Raw genomic sequence first — 25,678 nt, forward strand, 5'->3', positions numbered from 1 at the left:
ATCTAGAAGCTACCATCAGCTTTCTGTTTTTTAATTCCCTCATATTCAGTTGATTACTAGGTTTCATAGATTTTTATTAAATATCTCTTGAATGAGACTTCTTTCCATCCCAGCTTCTTCCCCCATCCTCATCTGAATGATTACAATAGTTCTCTGCCTCTCTTTGTTGTATCTCTGTTCATCATTTGTCTCTTGCTGCATAACAAGTTCCTCTAAACTTTAGCATCTGGAAGTAAAAAACACTCTGTCACAGTTTCTGAGGGTCAGGAAGCTGGTAGCAGCTTAATTGGGTGGCGTAACTCAGAGTCTCTCTCGAGGTTGCAGTGGAGCTCAGCAGAAGATGTAGGCCTAGACTCAGCTAGGGCTGAGTGATCTTTCTGGTTACCTACATGGTTGTTGGCAGGTGTTCAGTTCCTCACCATGTGGGCCCCTCCGTAGGGCAGTTTACAGTGTGGCAGTGTATTTTCCCCAGAGTGAAAGAGGGTCCTCCCCAGGTGGAATTCATGGTGTTTATAACATAATTTGGGAAGTGACAAACCGTTACATATGTGCTGCTAATCATGCAAATGCTTGTACATTGTGGGAGGGAACTTACACGGCCATGAATACCAGGAGATGGGGATCATCAAGGGCCATCTTGGAGGAAATAGATGATGCAAGGCTCGGAAAAGAACTCTTAAAAAAAACTCCAGTTTATACCAAAGAGGAAGAAAGTGAAAGAGATGCCACTGAAAATGAGAGTCAAGATAAAGAAGAGACCTTTGAAATAAAAAATAAAGAGCTAAAAAATAAAAGACCAAATCAGTGATTTGAAAAATAAAAGCAGAGTTTTCTCTGAATGTAGAGCAAAAACAAAGTATGGAAAATAAAGTGGAAATTAAGAAATATGGGGGCACCTGGGTGGCTCAGTCAGTTAAGTGTCTGACTTCAGTCATGATATTGCAGTCTGTGAGTTAGAGCCCCACCTCAGGCTCTGTGCTGACAGTGCAGAGCCTGCTTGAGATTATTTCTCTTTCTCTCTCACTCTGTCCTTCCTGCATTTGCATTTGCACTCTCTCTAAATAAATAAACGTTAAAAAGAAAGAAAGGAAGAAGGTCGATCTAGAATTGGGTAAAGTCATGCCAGGAGAGAACAGAAATAGTAGAGGAGAGGGTATAGTCCAAAAATATAAGAAGAAAATTGACTGAATACTCTTGTCCCTTCCCACCCATCCCCACGAGTTTTTTTTTAATAAAGATGTAACTTTTTTTTTTTTTTTAGTGTTCGTTTATTTTAGAGACAGAGCCTGAGCAGGGGAGGGGCAGAGAAAGGGAGACGCAGATTCTGAGACAGGCTCCAGGCTCTGAGCTATCATCACAGAGCCCAACATGGGGCTCCAGCCCATGAGCTAAGAGATCGTGACCTGAGCCGAAGTCAGACGCTCAACTGACTGAGCCACCCAGGTGCCCCCTGCCCCCCGCCACGAGTTTTAACACTGAAAGTGCTAAAAAAAACATGCCAAGACACATCCTTAAGGAATTTCAGAATTCCAAGGATGAACAAAATAGTCCTACTTTTCTTGGAGTGATGAAGTACAGTTAAGTCTCAAAGCAGGCTATCCCCAGTCCTTTTCATTGATCAAATTGGGTGTAGGGGTCTGATGAAACATTTTCTTTAAATATTTGAAGGGATATTATTCTAAACCTGGTATTCTCTACCTAGTCAAGTGTGTAATCAAGATTAAGGCAAGATAAAAATATTTCCAGACGGGTAAGTAATTAGAGGATTGAAGGATCCAGCAGATACGAAACACGTACCCTTTCTTTTTTTTTTTTTTTTTTAAATTTTTTTTTCAACGTTTATTTATTTTTGGGACAGAGAGAGACAGAGCATGAACGGGGGAGGGGCAGAGAGAGAGGGAGACACAGAATCGGAAACAGGCTCCAGGCTCCGAGCCATCAGCCCAGAGCCTGACGCGGGGCTCGAACTCACGGACCGCGAGATCGTGACCTGGCTGAAGTCGGACGCTTAACCGACTGCGCCACCCAGGCGCCCCAACACGTACCCTTTCTTCTGTTCCCGGCGTCGGCCATTAAGAAATTGAGCTTTCGTAAACTAAAGAGGAGGTGCTCCTAAACTAGGAATCCTGACCAAAAGATGAATATAAATAGAAAATGACAGACACCATCCATCCAAAACCACAAGAGAGTGGAAACCAAAACATTTTAGCTGATAAAAATTTGTTCCACAGAAACTGACTGTGAAGCCGAAGAACACAAACAGCATTCCGAACCAAGTTGGGTATCCGCACACGACCATTTAGGGTCATTTAAAATATCTTGATTCAGGGGCGCCTGGGTGGCGCAGTCGGTTAAGCATCCGACTTCAGCCAGGTCCTGATCTCGCGGTCCGTGAGTTCGAGCCCCGCGTCGGGCTCTGGGCTGATGGCTCAGAGCCTGGAGCCTGTTTCCGATTCTGTGTCTCCCTCTCTCTCTGCCCCTCCCCCGTTCATGCTCTGTCTCTCTCTGTCCCAAAAAAAATAAATAAACATTGAAAAAAAATTTTTTTTAAATATCTTGATTCAGAAACTTACAAGATAAGGAGAGAAATCAATAAAAGGAGGGAAATAAAATGACAGTTGAACTTAAAACCAAATAGAAAAAGTTAAAATCACGTGAGAAGTTGATTATCTCCATAGATGAGGGCATAAAGAAAGAAATGTTTCCAAAAAATGGGAAAAATAAATTAGTCAAGTATTCCAGCAGCAGGCATCATCCCAATAGTGATATGTTGGAAACATTCTACTTAAAATTGGGAATAAAGGGTGCCTGGATGGCTCAGTCGGTTAAGCATTTGACTCGATACTGCCTCAGGTTGCAATCTTGTGGTCGTGAGATCGAGCCGAGTCGGGCTCTGCACTGAGCGTGGGCCTGCTTGAGCTTCTCTCTTTCCCTCTGTCTCTTTCTCTGCCTCTCCTCGTGCTCTGTCAAAATAAATAAACATTTTTTTTTAATTGGGAATAAGACAAAGAGTCTATTCTCATATTTCATTTTTGTTTCCTCTAGGTTTTGAAATTTGAGATGGCATGAATAGCGTATTTATATTGTATGTGTGGATATACCATGTATTTCATCCCTAATCCTATGCATTTTTCTTTAATCTGGTCTTTTTTAAAAAATATTTTATTTATTTTTGAGAGAGAGGCAGAGTGCGAGCAGGGGAGAGGCAGGGATAGAGGGAGACAGAATCTGAAGCAGGCTCCAGGCTGTAAGTCCAGAGCCCAATGTGGGGCTCAAACCCATGAACCTTGAGATCATGACCTGAGCCAAAGTCCGATGCTTAACCAACTAAGCCACCCAGGTGCCCCACTTTTATCTGGTCTTGAGGAGTTGATCCATTTTGTCTTTTCACATAACCACATTTTAAAAATTGTTTTGATACGATGTATCATATCAAAACAACTTCTGTGTTAAGGAGTTTATAGCCTTCATGCATGTGTTAGAAAAAAAGAGGTTGGGAGTCAGTGATCTAAGTGCTCATTTCAAGAAATGAGGAAAAGGGGTGCTTGGGTGGCTCGGTTGAGCATCCAACTCTCTGTTTTGACTCAGGTCATAATCTCACAGTTTTGTGGGTTCAAGCCCCACATTGGTCTCTGTGCTGGCAGTGCAGAGCCTGCTTGGGATTCTCTCTCTGCCCCTCCCCGGATCACACTGTCTCTGTCTCTCTCAGAATAAATAAACTAAAAAAAAAATTTTTTTTAATGAGGAAAAAACCCTAGCATGTTAAAACTAAAGGAAGTATAAGGAAGGGAAGACAAAAGCCAAAATTAATGAAATACAAAATCATTGTGTGGTAGAAAAAGGGAAAAGGCAAAAATTAGTTCTTTGGGAAGAAGAATATTCAATTTATTCTCCTTACCACATCCATAATTTGTATCTTGATTAGTATCTTCTTTCTGGTTACTTTGAATTATTTTGGTTTTTTTTCTAGTTTCTTTTCAGATAAATTCTTAGTTCTTTTATCTTTTTATATTTAAAATGAAAGCATCCAGGGTTATACATTTTTTTAATGCTGCTTTTATTATTACCACAGGCTTTGCAGTATGAAATGTTTGCCTTTTTATTGCTCTCTTAGTAAGTTAGTAGATTCTTTAGTTAGTAAGGTTTTTTTGTTCTTTAATCCACATATTATGTAAGGACTTACCTTCTGATAATGGAGTTTTTTTTTTTATCATTTACTTATTTATATATTATGATCAGGGAAATAGCCTGTAAAAATGTCTTTATAGGGGCACCTGGGTGGCTCAGTTGGTTAGCGTCCAACTTCAGCTCGGGTCTTGATTTCACGCGGTTCTTGGGTTCAAGCCCCACGTCGGGCTCTGTGCTGACAGCTCAGAGCCAGGAGCCTGCTTCGGATTCTGTCTCTCCCTCTAGCCCTGCCTCTCCCCCACTCATGGTCTGTCTGTCTCTCTCTCAAAAATAAATAGTTAAAAAAATTTTTTTAATAAGTATAAATATATTTACAAATTTTATATGCATGTATATGCTCATAGAAAATAGTATTTTTTTAAGATCTTATTTTTAAGTAGTCTGTATAGCCAGTGTGGGGCTTGAACTCACGACCGCAAATTAAGAGTCACCTGCTCCACTGACTAAGCCAGCCAGGTGCCCCAAAGAAATTATCATTTTGATAGTTGTAATAAGAATCTCTAATAAGTCATATTTGTTGATTGTATTTTTACATTCCTCTATGTCCTTAATTTTCTTTTGTCTAGATTTTCAGATGTTAAGAGATTTTGTGATAGACACTGCTGATTAGCTAAGGCACCCCCATTCTGTGCCATGTACTTTCCACTTGGCTGCATATTGTAATAGTCTTCAACTACCCTTGCTGTTTGGGTCACCGTGTGACACAGTTCCAGCAAATAGGTCTACAGGAGGGCTTCTGAGAAAGTTTTTGCTTTTCAGATGAATTAAACTAACGTGCCTGGCACAGTCCTCTTTTTCACAGAAGTAAGAGGCTGCCATGCTAATGTGTCTGAGTGGAAAGAGAAGGAGCCTCTTCTCAGTCTCTGAATGAACCCCAGTAGCTGCCCATCTCTAGACTTCTATTATTTAAGAAAAATAACAATAGTCTGAGCCACTCATAATTGCATTTAATGGTTCAGCTGAATGCCTCCTAACTGGTATGCTTTAACATATGCATTGTATTTGTATCAAGTTCTTACATTTGTAACTATTTTTGTGTTTAAAGAAAAATTTTTTTTAGTGTCTATTCTTGAGAGAGAGACCGAGCCTTAGTGGGGGGAGGCGGGGGGGGCAGAGAGAGAGGGAGACACAGAATCGGAAGCAGGCTCCAGGCTCCGAGCTGTCAGCACAGAGCCCGACGTGGGGCTCAAACCCATAAACTCTGAGATGATGACCTGAGCTGAAGTCGGACACCCAACCGACTGAGCCACCCAGGTGCCCCTCTGTTTTTGTTTTATATTTAGGTAAATTTGTTTTGTTTTGTTTTTTGGTCCAAAGAATTGGGTATATCTTGATAAATAATGCTTTTTATCATTATTATATAATGTGTCCTCTCTGTAGTTATTTTAACCTTAAATTCCTCTGTGGATGATACTAGTGTTGCCACCCTGCTTTATTTTATTTGTGTTTCCTAGTACCTTTTTTTTTTTTTTTTTGGAAATTACATTACATAAACATTATATAAAACCGTACCACTTTAACCAGTTGAGTGGCATTGAGCACATTCACTGTTGTGCAAACATCAACATTATTATCCATTTTTAAAACTTCATGTTCTTTGTCTCTACCGAGCCCATTTTTCTCCTAGTTTGCCTATGCGAGGTACCTCATATAAGTGGAATCACACAGGGGCGCCTGGGTGGCGCAGTCGGTTAAGCGTCCGACTTCAGCCAGGTCACGATCTCGCGGTCCGTGAGTTCGAGCCCCGCGTCGGGCTCTGGGCTGATGGCTCAGAGCCTGGAGCCTGTTTCCGATTCTGTGTCTCCCTCTCTGTCTGCCCCTCCCCCATTCATGCTCTGTCTCTCTCTGTCCCAAAAATAAATAAACGTTGAAAAAAAAAAAATTTTAAAAAATAAGTGGAATCACACAATATTTGTCTTTTTGAAGGGCCTACTGTCTTCCAGTGGGATAATTTATTGAGTTCATGTGTAATATTATAGCTGATATTCTTGTTTTATTGCTTCTCTAACTTTATTACTAATTATTAGATATTCTTACTGCTTCATTTTTTGTTTTCCTTCTTTTTGTTAATCTGAAAATTCATTTCCATTAGTGGTTATATTTCTGTTTCCGACTCTCAATCAGAAGCGTATAGTGTTACTATTAATTAAAAGCAAAATACCTGTTTGTTACACCAGGGTCACATTCTTTCTGTTTTACTTTCTTTGTACCGAAGGAGGTTGAAGCGTTTGGAATACTTCTTACCGCTTGATGCTTCTCCTGTCCCTTCTCCCTGTCCCCTTGAAAGCTTTGAAAAACCTTTACTTTGTCCCTCTCCTACTCCCCCGACTCCCTGATTTTCATAATATAATTAAGTAGTTAAGACTTTCCCTTACAACATGTCTTTATTTATTTATTTATTTATTTATTTATTTATTTATATTTTAGAAAGAGCACAGGTGGGGGAGAGAGACAGAGAGAATCTCAACAGGTTCCATGGTCAGTGGGGAGCCCAACGCAGGACCCTACCCCACGACCCTGGGATCGTGATGTGAGCCAAAAGCTAGAGGCGGATGTTCAACCAGCACCCAAACATTTTTTTTTAATTTAATTTTTTTTAAATTTACATCCAAATTAGCCATCCAGTTTGAGCCACCCAGGCACCACCCTGGTTTGAGCCACCCAGGCACCCAAACATTTTTTTTTAATTTTTTTTTAATTTACATCCAAATTAGTTAGCATATAGTGCAACAATGATTTCAGGAGTAGATTCCTTAATGCCCCTTACCCATTTAGTCCATACCCCCGCCAGTAACCCTCTGTTTGTTCTCCATATTTATGAGTCTTATGTTTTGTCCCCCTCCCTGTTTTTATATTATTTTTGTTTCCCTTCCTTTATGTTCGTCTGTTTTCTCTTAAAGTCCTCGTATGAATGAAGTCCTATATTTCTTTGTCTGACTAATTTTACTTAGCATAATACCCTCCAGTTCCATCCATGTAGTTGCAAATGGCAAGATTTCCTTCTTTTTGATTGCCAAGTACTACTCCATTGTGCATATATACCACATTTTCTTTATTCATCCATCGATGGACATTTGGACTCTTTCCATACTTTGGCTATTGTCAATAGTGCTGCTATAAACATGGGGGTGCATGTGTCCCTTCGAAACAGCACACCCATATCCCTTGTATAAATGCCTAGTAGTGCAATTGCTGGGTCGTAGGGTAGTTCTATTTTTAGCTTTTTGAGGAACCTCCATACTGTTTTCCAGAGTGGCTATACCAGCTTGCATTCCCATCAACATTGCAAAAGAGATCCTCTTTCTCCGCATCCTCACCAACATCTGTTATTGCCTGAGTTGTTCATGTTAGCCATTCTGACAGGTGTAAGGTGGTATCTCATTGTGGTTTTGATTTGTATTTCCCTGATGATGAGTGATGTGGAGCATGTTTTCATGTGTTGGTTGGCCATCTGTATGTCTTCCTTGGAGAAGTGTCTATTCACGTCTTTTGCCCATTTCTTCACTGGATTATTTGGTTTTTGGGTTTTGAGTTTGATAAGTTCTTTATAGATTTTGGATACTAACCCTTTATCTGGTACGTTGTTTGCAAATATCTTCTCCCATTCTGTAGGTTGCCTGTTAGTTTTGCTGATTGTTTCCTTCGCTGTGCAGAAGCTTTTTATTTTGATGAGGTCCCAGTAGTTCATTTTTGCTTTTGTTTCCCTTGCCTCCAGAAATGTGTTGAGTAACAAGGTGCTACAGCCAAGATAAGAGAGGTTTTTGCCTGCTTTCTCCTTGAAGATTTTGATGACATCCTGTCTTACATTGAGGTCTTTCATCCATTTTGAGTTTATTTTTGTGTATGTTGTAAGAAAGTGGTCCAGGTTCATTCTTCTGCATGTCGCTGTCCAGTGTTCCCAGCACCACTTGCTGAGGAGACTGTCTTTATTCCATTGGATATTCTTTTCTGCTTTGTCAAAGATTAGTTGGCCATATGGTTGTGGGTCCATTTGTGGGTTCTCTATTCTCTTCCATTGATCTGAGTGTTCTTGTGCCAGTACCATACTGTCTTGATGATTACAGCTTTGTAGTATAGCTTGAAGTCCGGGATTGTGATGCCTCCTGCTTTGGTTTTCTTTTTCAAGATTGCTTTGGCTATTTGGGGTCTTTTCTGATTCCATACAAATTTTAAGATTGTTCTAGTTCTGTGAAGAATACTGGTGTTATTTTGATAGGGATTGCATTGAATTTGTAGATTGCTTTGGGTAGTATCGACATTTTAACAATATTTGTTCTTCCTGTCCAGGAGCATGGAATCTTTTTCCATTTTTTGGTGTCTTCTTCAATTTCTTTCATAAGCTTTCTATAGTTTTCAGTGTATAAATTTTTCACCTCTTTGGTTAGATTTATTCCTAGGTATTTTGTGGTTTTTGAGCTCCCAAACATTTTTAAGAGCACTTTGGTTTTATATTCCAAGAGATTGTATTCTTAACCATTCGGATTTAATTTCATACATTTATTGCTGACCATTACTCCTTCCCTTTTATGCTGATGTGCCATTTGATACAACAGATAAACTGCACGAACTAAAACTGCATATTGTCTGTACGGGTAAATAGCAGAAGCAATGTTGAGTACAAAATGATTCCAAAAGATTATTGATACAATTTCCGTGAAGGTCAGGAATACTCATAGTCTGTCATAAAACTTAAAAAATAGTAAATTCAGGCTTGGTTACTTCTAGGGAGGATAGAAGAGAGTAGGATCTGGGCGAGGAACATAGAGAGCTTTAAGGGTATTATCATAATCCATTCCTCAGGTACATTACATGTTTTTCAAACTGTGTGTTAAAATTGACCTGGAGAGTTGACAGGGTCTTCTGGGTGATGAAGAGTAGTGTTGTGTTTGAATAAGAATGAGCGTATTGTTGACATACTTAGGAGCACCCAGAGGTTGAGAAAAGAGGGCTGATGTGACAAAAGTTAGGAATACCTGGAGGTTGAGAAAAGGGAGCTGGGGAAGATGTGTTAAATCAGTCACAAGTGTAGCTCTTTCTTGGGTAAGATTACTTGGGAGTGACCCAACCCTGCATTCTTAACCACACCATTCCCTCTTGCCTTATGAGACTCACGCCACATTTTAGCCATTCTAAAATGTACCTAGCACTACTTTGAGTACAGGGATACTAGGGTAGTCCTACATCAGGGTGGCACAGACTCCTCTGATGGGTGACTTCTGCCTCAGAACTCCCAAACTTTCTTAGAACTGCAAGACAGTCTAAGGCTCTTCCTACCCAACCTTCCTTTCCACCCTTCCCTACAGGGATCAGACTGGCATTGTGAGCTTATCACTCGCCCAGCTTCCTGTAGCACACTTCGCATTTTCCCTTGCATATAGTTCCTTCCATAAATCTCTTGCATGTCTAATCCCCTCTGCTTCTGGGAAGACCTAAACTAACACGAGTCAGTATGTGTACACTGCCTGGCACATGGTAAGCAGTCCATGCATGTGAGTTTTGTTACAGTAAATAAAGTAAGAGATGATGGTGGTTTTGACTTTGGTGGTGGTAATAGATGCACATGTCCAAATTGGAGAGACGTTTAGGTGATGGATACAGTAGGACCATGATTGAATGTAGTATGTGGCTGCAAAAGGCTTCATTTGCCCAATTTCTTGCTTACCACTCCCTGCTTGACATGAGAACCACAGTGATTTGGTTAAATTCACTGCAAGCACCACAGTAATCCACAGTTCTGTACTCCTACTGGTACTTGTGTGTACCATGTCCTTCTCGCACCCCCTTGTACCTTTGCCTGGCAAACTCCTACTTGTTCTTGGAGATTAAGCTCAGGAAACCAACTCTTCCTGGGAGCCTTCCCTTTTCCTTACTACCCCTCTGCCTCTCACTTCTACTCTTCCCCCTCTCCTGGGTTCCTGAACTATCTTGGGTTTATATGCACAGTAGTTGCACGCATACTGAATTAGAATCAACCTTTTTTTTTTTTTTAAGCTTATTTATTTATTTAGAGAGAAAGCGCAGGTGTGCACATGTGAGCTCGGGGAGGGGCAGGGGGCAGAGAGGTAGGGAGAGAGAGAATCCCAAGCAGGCCCAAGCTGTCAGAGCAGAGCCCAATATGGGGGTCTATATCGCGATCTGTGAGATCTTGACCTGAGCTGAAACCAAGAGTGGACGCTTGACTGACTGAGCCACCCGGGTGCCCCAGAATCAACCTATTTTTGTAACAGTTGATTTTAGCCGGTTGATTTTAGTCATGAGGTGAGATTGTAGAGGGATCAGTTAATCATTTTATAGTTTATTCAAACAGTAGTAGGAAACCATTGGAGGATTTTAAGGGTACCGCTCATATGATGTGATTTGTTTTATGGAGATCACTTTGGCTGCTGTTGGCTGAATGTTTGGTTTGGAGAGGTGCAAGAGTGAATTTGGGGAATGGTTTAGTGTGTGTTCTGAAGCCCAGCTGCCTGTTTCCACTATATACTAGCTGTGTAATTTTGGGAATGTTACGTAACCTTTCTTTGCCACAGTTTCTCCACCTGTGAAATGGTGATAAAAAGAGTATTTCTTTCAGAGTTGCTGTGAAGATTTAAATGAGTAAAAACAGCCTAGAAAAGTAACTGGCACATAGTAAGCAATCAGATTTGCCTATTTTGTTGTTATTTAGCAAAGATTTGTATGTTTGCTGCATCCTGGGCAGTGAGCTAGATACCACTATTAAGGTAAAAGCTAAATTTAACAGGTGACAAAGTAAGTTCAAATGAATATGCAGACAGAACATTGTTATATTGATGTTCCTAAGATTCTGTATACAAAGCAAACTGTTTGGTCATTGTTACAATATTACAATTCTGGAGATGTCTTACTTTGATTTCTCTGACATTTTTTATAACAGGGGCTCCATTAGGTACTAAATGAATCACTGGGGAACATTTTTTGATAAAAGAATCCTCGATATAAGATTCTGTCCTTTTGTTATAAGTTTCCCTACTCTACAGCTTGGCAATTAAGAAATTAACTTATTGAACATATTGTGTTAACATTAAATATATTTATATAATATCAGCTTTATAAATTCAGAGTTTTAGTATACCAACTTATGAGAGCTTTCGTTTTGTTTTTTTAAATAACAGAGATACAGTGGTAATTAGTTTGTAAATATAGTGACTATATGGGGGAAGCTAAGAGACTTGCTAGTATTTAAATGACTAATTTTTTTTTAAAGAATAGTGCATATATTCTGGTAAAGAATTAGAATTTACACTTGTCGCTATATGAGAAAGAAATTAATAGTAGTGAACCTTGGGGTGTGGGATTGGAAGACGGGAGCTTGCTTTTGTAATTCAAAATATCCAGTGAGGGGATGCCTATGTGGCTCAGTCAGTTGAATGTCCTACTCTTCACCTCAGGTCAGGTCTTGTTCTCAGGGTCATGAGTTCAAGAGTTTTAAGCCCTGTGCTCGGCGTGAAGCCTACTTAAAAAAAAAAAAAAAATCCAGTAAATAGAGATTAAGGAGAAAAACAGAGAAAGTAAAATAAAAAAAGAAACAAGTGTATGTGTGACAACAGCTTACAAAAAATTCTTGGTTCTTATGGATGGATTCAGCCACCCTCATCTTGGTGTAGCTTGATCCATGGAAACTATTCATGCAGAACTTGACGTGAGTTTTGTCTTTGTTCTTGTTCTGGTATTCATGTTCGTTTACTTTTATTTTTACAGGGATGTGCATGCAGTCTGTCTCTGGGATGATAAAGGTCCAGCAAAAATTCATCAGGCTTTAAAAGAAGATATTCTTGAGTTTATCAAGCAAGCACAGGCAGTAAGTGCTGCATCTTTGTATTAAGTTTAAGACTTTTCTCAGAGAATTTCCTGTTTTCTGATTTTGAATGTAGGGCTTCCAGAAGTAATTTTAAAATATCACATTGACTTTGGACATCTGTTAATTATTTTTTTTTAAGTTTATTTATTTAAGCAGTCTCTACCCCCAATGTGGGGCTCGAACTCATAACCCCAAGATCAAGAGCCGCATGTTCTACCAACTGAGCCAGCCAGGTGCCCCATTTTGATTAAAATTTTTAATGAGATGATTTGGATTTGGTTGTTTTTTCGCCCCTTAGCGCCTTTTCTGTTAAGAGAGTATATCATCCTCCATTGAAAGATGCTGTAAAGAGGCTCCTGGGTGGCTCAGTCAGTTAATCGTCCGACTCTTAGGTCGGGTTCTGTGCTGAGCATGGAGCCTGCTTAAAGCGCTCTCTCTCTCTCTCTCTCTCTCTCTCTCTCTCTCTCTCTCTCTCTTTCTCCCTCTGCCCCTCTCCCGCTTGCACATGCACATGCTCGCTCTCTGTCAAAAAAAAAAGATGTAAAGAGTTCAGTTTTTTATATGTTCTTTAGAAGTCCCCACCCCCACTGTTTTTTTTGTCAAGTGTCAGTACACATGAATCAGTTTTTTTCTCACAGCCTGTATCTCTTCTCAAGCTGATAGTAGTTTTCTTCAATTCCAGATATTTCTTCAACTGTAAAATCCTTGCATTGTCCTTTACATTGCTGCTGCTGAGCTGAAATTCACTCTTGTTTATAATATATAGAAATGTTTCATAATATCGAAATGAAAAAAAGGTCATTCATAGCTCTTTAGGTTGGGGCGCCCAGGTGGCTCAGTTGGTTAAGCATCTGACTTTGGCCCAGGTCATGGTCTTAAAGTTCATTGTCTGAGCCTTGTGTCAGGCTCTGTGCTGACAGCTTGGAGCCTGGAGCCTGCTTCAGTTTTATTAAAAAATATTCTTTTTAATATTTGTTTTTGAGAGGGAGGGAGGGAGAGAGAGAGGGAGAGAGAGAGAGACAGACAGACAGACAGACAGTGTGAACGGGGGAGGAACAGCGAGAGGGGGAGACACAGAATCCAAAGTAGACTCCAGGTTCCCAGTTGTCAGCACAGAGCCCGACACAGGGCTTGAACTCACTAATTGTGAGATCATGACCTGAGCTGAAGTCGGATGCTTAATTGACTGAGCCACCCAGGTGCCCCATACTCTTAACACTTTGAAGGAGGAAGGGCCTGAAGACCTGAGATTATTTTCCTTTCTATAAAATGAAGTTTTGAAAACTACAGAGCTAGAATTTTTTTGTTCTTTAGGTGAATTTTTATGTCAGTCTCTTATACAACATTAGCCAAAGTTGTCTGCTAGAAATTTTGTTAAATACTGATAGCAGCCTAACATTTTTATCCTAACCTAAAAAATGGTCTTTTTCTATATAAGATACTGAAGTTATGTGTATGATTGTTATATATTTAATTCTACTAATAGCCACTACCATGATGAAAAAAGAATCCTGTCACATGGGGTGTTACTTACAAAATGAAATGTTTTATTGGGAACATCATTAATTCTGTCATTTTGATAAATGATTTTTTAAAAACTATAGTTTTATAGGAAATTATCTTTTAATGAACATAAGTAATATTTTTATGCTTTGCTTAGAAAAATAAATGTTTTGGTGTCAAAATTTAATGAAAAGTATACTTTTCTAGAACTCATTTAGAAATATAGTTTCTCCTTGCCTTGGAAGCATATCACCTTATCTGTTTATGACTTTTGGTGAATATAAATTATATTTATTTCAAATTTATAGACCTTTATCCTTCATTTTCTGGAAATGGGCTCATAAACAATCACCTTACGTATTGTTAATAAATGTTAAACAAATACACTTTACACTGGAAAACAAAGTAAGTTAAGTGTTTCACTGTAATATGATCCAGTGAAATCTGGAATGTAGACCTCAGAAAAACCCTGAGGATGATGATTAGTGTCGCTGATTCTGAGCATTTAAATTGTAGGAGTAGTAATGCTAGGCATAGATGTATGACTTCTAAACCTTTAAGAGAATTTAGCTTTTTGAGTTATTTTACTAGTCAGTAGTTAGACTGAACTTATCTTGTTAGGGAGGACCAGATCTCTTAAACAGGAGAGATTGTTTCCATCTGCATTAAAATGTTTATAGCATTATATAAAATGACAAAATGGAAAGTGAAAAATAAATGTACAAGGCTTGGGAAGTTATTCGGGTATTTAATTTTTTTGTTATTTTGTTATATTGATGTATTTTTTTGCTCTTAATTGTATAATTTAGCAATTGGGGATAGGGTCACCTGATTTGGCCTAAGTTTAGCTACCCTCCCCCTGCTTCTTTTTTCTCTTAAAGTGGGCTTCATGCCCCATGTGGGGCTTGAACTCACAGCCCTGAGGTCAAGAGTTGCATACTCTACCTACTGAGCCAGCCAGGGGCCCCAGGCCTTGGTGTGTTCGTGTGCCAGCAGGTGGCTGTTGGCTCTGCAAGGACTGGATGATCCAGGAGAGCCTCTCTCACAAACTTGGTGTTCGGTGCTAGCTTCCATCTGGGCCTTTCTCTCTCAGGTGGTTTCCCATTCTTGAGGAAACCAGCCTCAGAGGTGATGCTGAAATCTGCAAGAGCTCCTCAGGTCAGTTTGGAAGTCTCACGGTGTCGCATCTGCATTCTCTTGGTCAAAGCCTGTCACAGGATCAACCCAAACCAGTGGTGGAGAAATAGACCCCACCCTTTTAAAAAAAATTGTGATGTAATTTACACCCCAGAAAATTCACCCTCTTAAAGCATATTTTATATATTCATAAAGTTGTGCAACCATCATCCACAAATTCTAGAACATTCTCGTCACCCGAAAAAAAACCGTACCCCTGATCAGTTAACCCGCCCCCTCATTACCCACTCTCCACAAACTCTAGCAACCACTAATCTACTTTTTTTTTTTAAGTTGACTTATTTATTTTGAGAAAGAGAGAGAGATGTGAGCATGACCGGAGCAGGGACAGAGATGGGGAAAGAGCATCCCAAGCAGGCAGCATTGAGCCTGTTGTGGGGCTCGATCTCACAACTGTGAGATCATGACCTGAGCCGAAACCAAGAATTGGATGCTTAACTGACTGAGCCACCCAGGCGCCCCTAATCTACTTTCCCCTTCTGTGCTTTTGTTTGTTTTGTGCATTTCCTATAAATGGACTCATGCAATATGAAGCCTTTTATGACTGGCTTTGATTGACGATAATGTTTTCAAGGTTAAACTACATTGTAATAATTATCTTTGTTGCATTTCTTTTTATGGCTGAATAATATTCCACTGTATGACTATACACCAGTTTTTTTCATCTGTTCGTCATTGGTGGACACTTGGGTTGTTACTACTTTTTGTCTGTTTTGAATAATGCTTCTGTGAACATTTCTGTGTAAGTTGGATTTTTTAAATTAAGGTATAATTGACATTAGCTTTAGGTGTACAGTGTAATGATTTGATGTTTGTATGTTTTGCGAATTGATTACAATAAGTTAGTTAACATCCATAACCACACATAGTTACAGAATTTTTTTTTCTTGTGATGAGAACTTTTAAGAGCTCCTCTTACCAACTTTCTAATATCCAATACAGTATTGTTAACTGTTGTTGCCTTGAAGGTCTATGTTCTTGCCAATGGCAAGACTTCTTTTTGTTTTGTTTTGTTTTTAATGGCTGGGAAATAGTCCAATGTGTATATATACCACATTTTCTTTTTCTTGGTTTAAAATGTTTATTTATTTATTTTGAGAGAGCTCAAGCAGGGAAGAGGCAAAGAGGGAATCTCAAGGGAGCTCTGCCCTGTCAGCGTGGAGCCCAATGTGAGGCTCATTCTCATGAGCCATGAGATCATGACCTGAACTGAAATCAAGAGTTGGGTGCTTAACTGACTGAGCCACCCAGGTGCCCCTAACATTTTCTTTGTCTTTGATATACTTTGGTTGTTTCCATATCTTGGCTGTTGTAAACGATGCTGTAGTATTCATCGGAGTGCATATGTCTTCTCGAGTTTGTGTTTTCATTTTCTTTGGATAAACACCCAGAAGTGGAATTGCTGGATCATATGGTAGTTCTGTTCTTAATTTTTCGAGCAACCTCCATAGCGTTTTCCATTGTGGCTGCACAGTTTACTTCCCACCCACAGTGCACACGGGCTCCCTTTTCACCACAGCCTCGCCCACACTTGTTATTTCTTGTCTTCTTGATACTGGCCATTCTGACAGGTGTGAGGTGATAGCCCATTGTGGTTCCGATTTACATTTTCGTGACAATGAGCATCTTTTGAATGACCTGTTGGCCATCTTATGTCGTCATTGGACGCATGGGAAGATCCGCCCATTTTTCACTCTAATTGTTTACTATTTGCTGTTGCGTCGTAGGAGTTCTTAGTGCGTTTTGGATACTAGCTCCTCGTCAGATAGGTGATGTGCAATGACTTTCTCCCATTGGTAGGTTGTCTTTTCATTGTGTTCATGGCTTCCTTTGCCGTGCAGCAGTTTTTTAGTTTGGCGTAGTCCTGCGTGTTTATTTTTGCTTTTGTTGCTTTTGGTGTCCTATTCAAAACAGTCATCACCAAGAGCCGTGTTAAGGAGCTTATCACCCATGCTTTCTTCTAGGAGCTTTCTGGTTTGTGGTCTTACATTTGAGTCTTGAATCCATTTTGAGCTCATTTTTGTGTGTGGTGCAAGAGAGTGGTGCAGTTTCTTTCATTTGTGTGTGGCTATCCAGTTTTCTCAGCACCATTTATTGGTACTTGGTTGTCCTTTCCTCATGTATATTTCTGTCCTTTCCCCATTGTATATTCTTGACTCCTTTGTTGTAAATTAATTGACCGCATAAGTGTGGGCCTATTTCTGGGCTCTCTTTTCTGTTCCGTTGATCTGCGTGTCTGTTTCTGTGCTAATACCGCACGATTTAGATTACTGTAGAGCTTTGTCATATAGTTTGAAGTCAGGGGGTGATGCCTCCGGCTTTGTTCTTCTTTCTCAAGGTTGCTTTGACTATTCTGGGTCTTTTGTGGTTCCCTACAAATTGTAAGATTGTTTGTTCTTTTTCTGTGAAAAATACCACTGGACTTTTGATTGGGATTGCATTGATTCTGTATATTGTTTTTGGTAGTATGAACATTTTAATGCTATTATTTTTCTATTCCATGAGGACTGGATGTCTTCCCATTTATTTGTGTCTTCAGTTTGTTTCATCAATGTCTTACAATTTGGGGTGTACAGTTCTTTCACCTCCTTGGTTAAATTTATTTTCAGGTATTCTTTTTGATGCAATTGTAAATGGTATTGTTCTTTTTTTTTTTTTTAATTTCTCTTTCTGATAGTTTAAGTATATAGAAACGCAACATTTTTGTATATTGATTTTGTATCTTGTGTTACTAAAACTAAACTTAACTGGTTTTGACAGTTTTTTAGTGGAGTCTTCATGATTTTTAATGTATTATATCACCTACAAATAGTGACAGTTTTACTTCTTTTTACTTGGATGCCTTTTATTTCTTTTTCTTGTCGTCTGGCTTGTATGGGTGTTCTGAGACTTCCAGTATATGTTACATCAAAGTGACAACAGTTAGCATTCTTGTCCCATTCTTGATCTTAGAGGAAAAGCTTTTAGCTTTTCACTGCTGAGTATGATTTTAGTTATGTGTTTGTCATATATTGCCTTTATTATACCGAGGTAAATTCCCTCAATACCTGCTTTGTTAAGTTTTTATCATAAATGGATATTGGATTTTGTCAAATGCTTTTTCTGCATCTATTTGAGATGATCATATGATTTGTTAAAAATGTTTATTTATTGGGGAGGCTGGGTGGCTCAGTCAGTTAAACATCCAACTTCGGCTCAGGTCATGATCTCATGGTTTGTGGGCTCAAGCCCCACGTGGGGCCTGTGATGACAGTGTGGAGCCTGGAGCCAGTTTCAGAATCTGTGGCTCCCTCTCTCTCTCTGTCCCTCCCCCGTGTGCGCGCTCTCTCTCTCTCTCTCTCTCTCATGTTTATTTTGAGAGACCAAGAGAGAATGCACACTTGTGAATGTGAGCGAGGACGGGGCAGAGAGGGAGAGAGCCTGGAGCGCAGAGCCCAGTGCAGGGCTTGATTCCACTAACTGAACTGTGAGATCATGATCTGAGCCAAAATCAAGAGTTGGACGCTTAACCAACCTCACAACCCAGGCACTCCAGTTATATGAGATTTATACTTCGTTTTGTTAATGTGGTGTTTCCCATTGATCGATTTGTGAGTGCTGAACTAACCAACATTGCATCCGTGGAATAAATCCCGCTTGATCATCGTGTATGGTCCTTTCAATGTATTGTTGAATTTGGTTTTCTAATATTTTGCTGAGCAGTTTTGCACCCATGTTCTTAAGGGATATTGGCCTATAATTTTCTTCTTTTGGGCCATCCTTACCGGTTTTTGGTATCAGGGTAATACCAACCTCATTAACTGAGTTTGGAAGTGTTTATTCCTCTTCTGTTTTTTGGAAGAGTTTGAAAAGGATTGATATTCTCATTCAGTGTTTAGTAGAATTCACCATTGTTGCCATTTGGTCCCAGACTTTAGTTTGTTGGAGATTTTTCATTAATGATTCAGTCTACTTGCTAGTGATTGGGTCTGTTCAGATTTTCTATTTCTTTTGTCTTCATAGATTTTATGTCTTATGGAATTTATCCATTTCTTCTCTGTTGTTGAATATGTTGGCGTATAATTGTTCACAGTGTCTCTTATGGTCCTTTGTAATTTTTTTTTAAGTAGGCTATAGTGTGGGGCTTAAACTCACAACCCTGAGATCAAGAGTCACGTGCTCTACTGACTGAGCCAGCCAGGAGCCCCACTCCTTTGTACTTCTGTGTTATCAGTTGTAATGTCTCCTGTTTCATTTCTGATGTTGTTTATTTCAGTCCTCTCTTTCTTGGTGAGTGTACACAGGTTTTTTATGAACTTTTTGGGGATATGGATATTTATAGCAGCATTATTCATGATAGCCAATAGGTGGAGACAACCCTGATGTCCATCAATGGACCGATAGATAAAATGTGGTATATCTATAAAATGGGATAAAATTCAGCCATAAAAGGAATAAAGTAATGATAGGTCCTAGGACTTGGGTGAACCTCAGAACTATTATATGAAAGAAGTCAGTCATAAATGTCTACATATTGTATGTTTCCATTCATGTGGAAGTCTGGAACAGGCAAATATATAGACACCAAAAGCAAATGAATGGTTGCTTAGGGCCAGGAAAGGGATGGATGGGAATGGTAGTGGGGAGGATAAAAAGGTGATAGCTTAAGGATAGAGGGTTTAGGGATTTTTTAAAAAATGAAATATAGTTGACATATAACATTTGATCAGTTTCATGTATACATCATGATTTTATGTATATATCAAAATGATTGCCGTAGTAAGTCTTTGTAAACGTGTTTTTTTCTTGGATATATACATGTTTTGATTTCTTGAGTATAATATAGTTTGTACAGTAAATAAAATACTCTATAGCATGGCTATGTTCTGTTATTCTTTCAAGCACCTACCTGTATTTCAAATTCATATAATTCTTTTTTTTTTCCAGCGAGTACTGAGCCATCAAGATGATACAGCTTTGCTAAAAGCATACATTGTTGAATGGCGAAAATTCTTTACACAGTGTGATATTTTACCGAAGCCTTTTTGTCAACTGGAGATTACTTTAATGGGTAAACAGGGCAGCAATAAAAAATCAACCGTAGAAGACAGTATTGTTCGAAAAGTAAGTTTATTTTTGCTTTTTGTCCCCCTTACTAGTCTTCAGAAAGAGGGTTATTTTACAACTTTAGGAAGTAATTTAGACTTTAAGTGGGCTTTCCTACTTCACATATAAATTCCTTTTAAGTTCTTGCTGGGTTTTACTGAATAATACTGTCTTTCTTCCAACCGCGTTGAGCTGCACTTCTGTTTCGTTATCCCACATGGTGTTAAGTTGCGGATCTGTGCCCTCAGACATCACTGCCTTTTCCTACTTTTATCTTCTGTATTCTGTTTCCTTCTTCTTTGTTTGTACTTTTACCTTCCTATAGATTACATTACTTTTTTCCTCTTTCAAAAATCTCTCATTAGATTACCTTCTCGTATCTTGGTGTTTCATTGTGACTAAGCTGCTATTATGTTTTTCTTTTTACTTGATTCTAGTTATTGTGAACTCATGTACTGTTTATTTTCATATTTTGCATAGTTTCTAGTTAAAAGTTCTGTGTCCAGACTCCTTGTGATTTAATTGAAAGAACTCAGCTCTGAAAGTGGAATCTCAGGTGTTCTTTTCAACTCTTCAGTCCTTAATGACTTAAGCTCCCTGTCCTCATTTCTCATATGTATTCTTGCTTCTGAGAATCAAATAGAAACATAGATTTGAAAAGTGAAAGAAAAGTACGAAATGCCTCTTGGACTTTAAACGACTTGCTACTTGCTGAATGCAAACTCAGGCCCTCAAATAGTTGCCTCGGCATTCCTGCCCCTTCCAAGCTCTAAAATTTGTGCTGATGTCGACAGGGATGCTGTAAATTTAGACACCCAGTGGTTCTCGGGTGGTAGAAATAACTGCAATGTGAGAAATTATCCCCCTCCCCCCCAAAAAAGAAAAATACTTCTACGTGCTTTTTAATTTTCAGTTCCATAATCTTGTCCTCTCTTGTTTTTCCGTTATTCTTTTAATTTTTGCCATCCCCTACTGATTACAGGAATCAGCATCACTTAATGATTAAGACCGTAGATTCTGAGACCATAGTTGTTGGATTCAAATCCCAGTGTTGCCATTAATGAGCTGTATGCATGTGGGGAGTTAGCTTTCCTCTCAGTGCCTCTGAGTCTGCATTTCTAAAAAGGAGATAATAACACCTATATATCGGTATTGAGGATTAAATGAGTTACGTGTGGAAAGTACTTAGAGCAGTGCTAGGTACGTAGTGAATGTTACATACCTGTTATTTTTGTCGTTATTGATGCTACTGTTGTTGTTAATATATTTTCTGTATCTGACCCAGTTACTTGGAATGATAATACATATGGATATGTGTGTAATATTTCCATCATTTAAATGGAACATCTTTCAGGTGGATTTGTGTGTGTTTTTTAAGATCTAGTATCAGGCAGGTTTTCATTCAGCGCTTTTTGCATTTATTGCGTGTTCGTACAAACCTGCACATGAGCATTCCAAACACTGACCAGTATTTCTGAAATGTAACCTTGTAACTGTAGGGGAGGTAACCTTTTCCAGGTATTACTGTATTTAATTTTTACAACAACCACTTAAGATTTGTATTCTTACTTTTACTATTTTACAGATGGGAAAGCCAGTGAATAAGTAATAGAGCTGGAATTCAAATCCATTTATGTTAGATTTTGAAATGTGTTCTTTAACATTTACCATGTGTTTTTTACCAAATTTAAATATACTAGTTCCCTGAAGTATTCAAGTGAATATAGGCCTAAGAATGTGGTTTCCTTTTTTTAGTATTTATAGCTAAAGTTTTGTGTGTCTGTATGGTACTTAGTGTATTAATAATTGCAACGATTTCATACTTCTTTTTATCCTAGCTCATGCTTGATACATGGAATGAGTCAATCTTTTCAAATATAAAAAACAGACTCCAGGATAGTGCAATGAAGCTGGTACATGCTGAAAGATTAGGAGAAGCTTTTGATTCTCAGCTGGTCATTGGAGTAAGAGAATCCTATGGTATGTTCTGAACTTTCCTGATCATAATTTTTTCTGGAAATGCTGAGACAGTTACAGAATAGTACTGCCAGAGTTATGTGTACTAGCATAGAGTCACGTCTATGTTTAGTGCCAGATGCTGTTAAGAGTACACAGAAGGCATGAAATCTCTTCAAGGCCACATAGAAAAACCCATATTTGTGTGGTTAATACTTGTTTTCTCCATGTCACTCATTTCTTGGCTGGCAAATCCTTTTAGTGACCTGAATTAGAGAGATGTAGATTTGATTCTTTAGCTCCTAAAGGTGGTAACTAATTTTGTGCTTATATTTTCAGACAGTATGTTTATTTCATGTACATACTCCTCTCTGAACTTTTCAGTTTCTGGCAGTGCTCTTCTCATTTATTATTTAAGTCAGATACAGTGTTTTCTCTGAGAATACTCCTCCTCCTCCCTCTGTCTTCTAGCTCATCTGCATCCTCTCTTTCCTCTTGGAGGCCTTCCCTAATTCCCAGGCTAGCTTAGGTCCCTCTCACATTGATTCATAGGACCCGTGCCTCCCTGTCATCATAATTTAGTTCAGTTAACTTTGTTGTTGACACTGTATCTTTACTGGATGTAGGACGTGGGCACAAAGTACTCCTCAGTAAGAATTTTTTGTATTTTTTTTTTTAATTTTTTTTTTTTTAACGTTTATTTATTTTTGAGACAGAGAGAGACACAGCATGAACAGGGGAGGGGCAGAGAAAGAGGGAGACACAGAATCTGAAACAGGCTCCAGGCTCTGAGCTGGCAGCACAGAGCCCGACACGGGGCTCGCACTCACGGACCGTGAGATCATGACCTGAGCCGAAGTCAGACACCCAACCGACCGAGCCACCCAGGCGCCCCAAGAATTTTTTGTATTAATGAACCTGCAGTTATCTTTGATTGGCTTTCTCTATTATCCCCATACTTCTTGAGATATCATAGTGTTTAGGCTTTCATTAGCCATGTCCTTGAAATTTATTCCTCTTATATCAGCTACCACCAGTTTATACTGTGTAAACTCTGCTTCTGGACTTTTGAAACAGTTGTCTTATAGTGACCTTATTACTATCGTTTAACCCATGTACTGTTCATGAGATTAATTTTAAAGTAGTATTTTATTTGATTTTACCCATTTAGTGGTTACACCATGCTGAATTCAGGTTACTTAACCTGAGATTCGAGACTTTCCATAACCACTCGTATTTTTTTTCTTTTTGAGAGAGAGAGGGAGAGAGAGAATTCCAAGCAGTTTTCATGCTGTCAGTGTAGAGCCCAACATGGGGCTCAAACTCACAAACCCAGAGTTCATGACCTTAGCCAAAATCCAGAGTCTGATGCTCAACCGACTCAGCCACCCATGTACCCCTCCACAGCCACTCCTAACTTCCCATTCTACCTGGTCATTATACCTTGACTTGGCCTTGGGATTTTTGTGCTTCAGATTATTTGCTTATTTTACTAGCTTCTGTGTAAATTCTAGTTTTCCCTTAAGACTCATCTCAAATCTCATCTCATCTGTGAATAACCATTCTTGACCATCTAGTTAGAAGTCATGCCCTTTCCTATGCAGAAATACAATAGCCCGTGTTATCTGTACTGTTTGTCACTTTAGTGCTTTATGCTGTTACCATTTTAAGTCTGTTATGGAGAAGGGTCTTGTATTATATATGTTCTCTTGAGCGTTGTCACAGTCCCTTGCACATAATGACCCCTCACTATTTGTTATTTCAATTATTGTACTCAAAATACTGATTTGAAACATAATTAGAGTAAAATTTTATTTTCTGTTTTTCAGTTAACCTTTGTTCTAATCCTGAGGATAAGCTTCAAATTTATAGGGATAATTTTGAGAAGGCATACTTGGACTCCACAGAGAGATTTTATAGAACACAGGCACCCTCGTATTTGCAGCAAAATGGTGTACAGAATTACATGAAATATGTAAGTCGGAACTTAGTATATGTGATAATTTCAGCTGTTCTCTTGATATTCTTAAAAATGATTGCTATTTTGCTTCTGGGCAGGCAGACGCTAAATTGAAAGAAGAAGAAAAACGAGCACTACGTTATTTAGAAACAAGGCGGGAATGCAACTCTGTTGAAGCAGTAAGTAATTTTGTGATTATGTATTCTTTGAGATTCTTTGAAGTACGGTAGCCAAGGGATGGCAAATGTGTGGTGCAGGTCTTCTGACTCCTTTCTCTTATCTCTGGCCAACATTACTAATCGAGGACAGTCTCTCCCCTGGTATCCCGGCTTCAGAGGACACCTTATTCAGAACTCGTTGTTCTTTTGAACTGACGTGCAAGACGAAATCTATTTGCCATCCCTGCTCCAGGCTTCACTACATTTAATGTACTTAATTTTTAAACAGTGTCCTTGTATTGTTTTATGCGTATCCGAAGTTAACCATGTTTGTGTTGCAAGTAAAATATGTTCCCTAGAGATATAGTGGATCCTTATAATTCACGATAATTATGTTCTGTAAAGTGGCTGTGATCCCTGAAATAGTGACCATGGAGGGTATTTTTTCTTGTTCTGAGAGGATGTTTTCAAACCTTATCTTGTGAGATAAAATACTACTTGATCAGAGAACATCAGTCTTTATATTGTTATTTTGGTGTTTTTATACTGTAATTTCCTCAAAAAAAAAAAAAAAAAAGTGAAACTGATCAGAGATCATAGCCATGCTCTTTTATCTGTCCTCGCTGTTTTCTTCTACATGGAGAATGACCTTAACGTGCTGTCCTAAGGAAGTAAGAATCAAGCTTGCATAGAGTCTTGGAAATTGCTCACATATAGCAGTAGTGTTTCCTGTAGTTCTTTTCAGTCTTTGGGGATGAGGAACTAGATTTAGATTTGCATTCCGGGTGGCGACATTCATGTTTCCCTGTAACCAAACCTTTTCAGCTATGGATGGATTTATTTATTTATTTGCTTCTGACTTTTCTTTGGCTCTTCGGTCTTGAATGATAGTCCTGTTCATTCTTTGTTCAGAAATCAGGCTGAGTTAGATTTTTTTCCTTTGGTTTTTCTGTTTGTCTTTTCATAATATACAGTATGTGTCCTCTTTTAGTGGTTAAAATAACTCTCATATTGGTCAGGAAAGTGGGCTAATTTCATGGTTATTTGTAGGAATTCTGTGTAGACCTTGAAAGCCAGGCTTGGGCTTCATTCAAAGTGCAGGGAAGGCCAATGAATGTTTCTAAGCAAGGTGCCTCGCTCAGCGCTGTCCTTCAGAGAGAGGACATGACTGGATGAAAGGTTCATTGGAATGGGGAAGAGAGAAGAATAGGAGGTAGGTGGTTTTTATGATCATTCGTGCTAGGGTTTGGGAGCACCAGATAGGACTGTAGCAGTGGGGGCATAGCCCAGAAGAGTGGAGAGAAAGGCTTCCCAGAAATGGAACCTGGTGTCTGTGGGTGGGGCTAGATATTAAAGGGAACTGAGTCCGGGTGTTTCTGGGGCTTTGGCCTGGGGGAAGAGTAAGTCTGGATGGTGCAGAAGAAATAATGAGTGAGCGTGAGGAGTTTGAGTTGATCATTGTGCCTGGAGCGTCTGGGTGGGGATGTTGCAGTTTTGTAAGGTAGAATGGTTTTTCTGCTCTGGTTTATACAGCTTAATTTGTATTATATGCATATGAGACTTCAGGAATTTCAGCTATAGATGGTCTAAGAATAAGAGAAGGCAAGAAAAGGAGAATGAGAAAGGCAGAGATACTCAAATACACATGACAGTTTGTATAGAACAGGTGAGCCTCCCTTTCTACTTTGAAACACATACACACACACACACACACACAGAAAAAGTTAAAATAGAAGACGTGAATTTGATCTTCCACAGTTAACACATAGTGTGAGGATCTCATCAAGCTGAATGATTCTAGAGTTTAAAGATAAG

General features: G+C 39.0%; 1 protein-coding gene across 1 annotated transcript in view; it reads left to right on the top strand.

Annotated features, from left to right (window-relative positions):
- Nucleotides 1–25,678, top strand: part of CUL5 (cullin 5) — a 97,546-nt gene that overhangs the window by 26,709 nt on the left and 45,159 nt on the right. Inside the window, exons 3-7 of the mRNA XM_047070776.1 lie at nt 11,905–12,004; nt 19,631–19,807; nt 21,628–21,769; nt 23,575–23,720; nt 23,804–23,884. Coding sequence (XP_046926732.1) covers nt 11,905–12,004; nt 19,631–19,807; nt 21,628–21,769; nt 23,575–23,720; nt 23,804–23,884 — 646 coding nt within the window. The remainder of the gene's footprint in view (nt 1–11,904; nt 12,005–19,630; nt 19,808–21,627; nt 21,770–23,574; nt 23,721–23,803; nt 23,885–25,678) is intronic.

Source organism: Lynx rufus, unplaced genomic scaffold (genome assembly GCF_022079265.1).
Source record: "Lynx rufus isolate CCGP_SWC_20201006 ecotype Redwood Valley unplaced genomic scaffold, mLynRuf1.p SCAF_9, whole genome shotgun sequence".
In the NCBI taxonomy this organism is placed as follows: domain Eukaryota; kingdom Metazoa; phylum Chordata; class Mammalia; order Carnivora; family Felidae; genus Lynx; species Lynx rufus.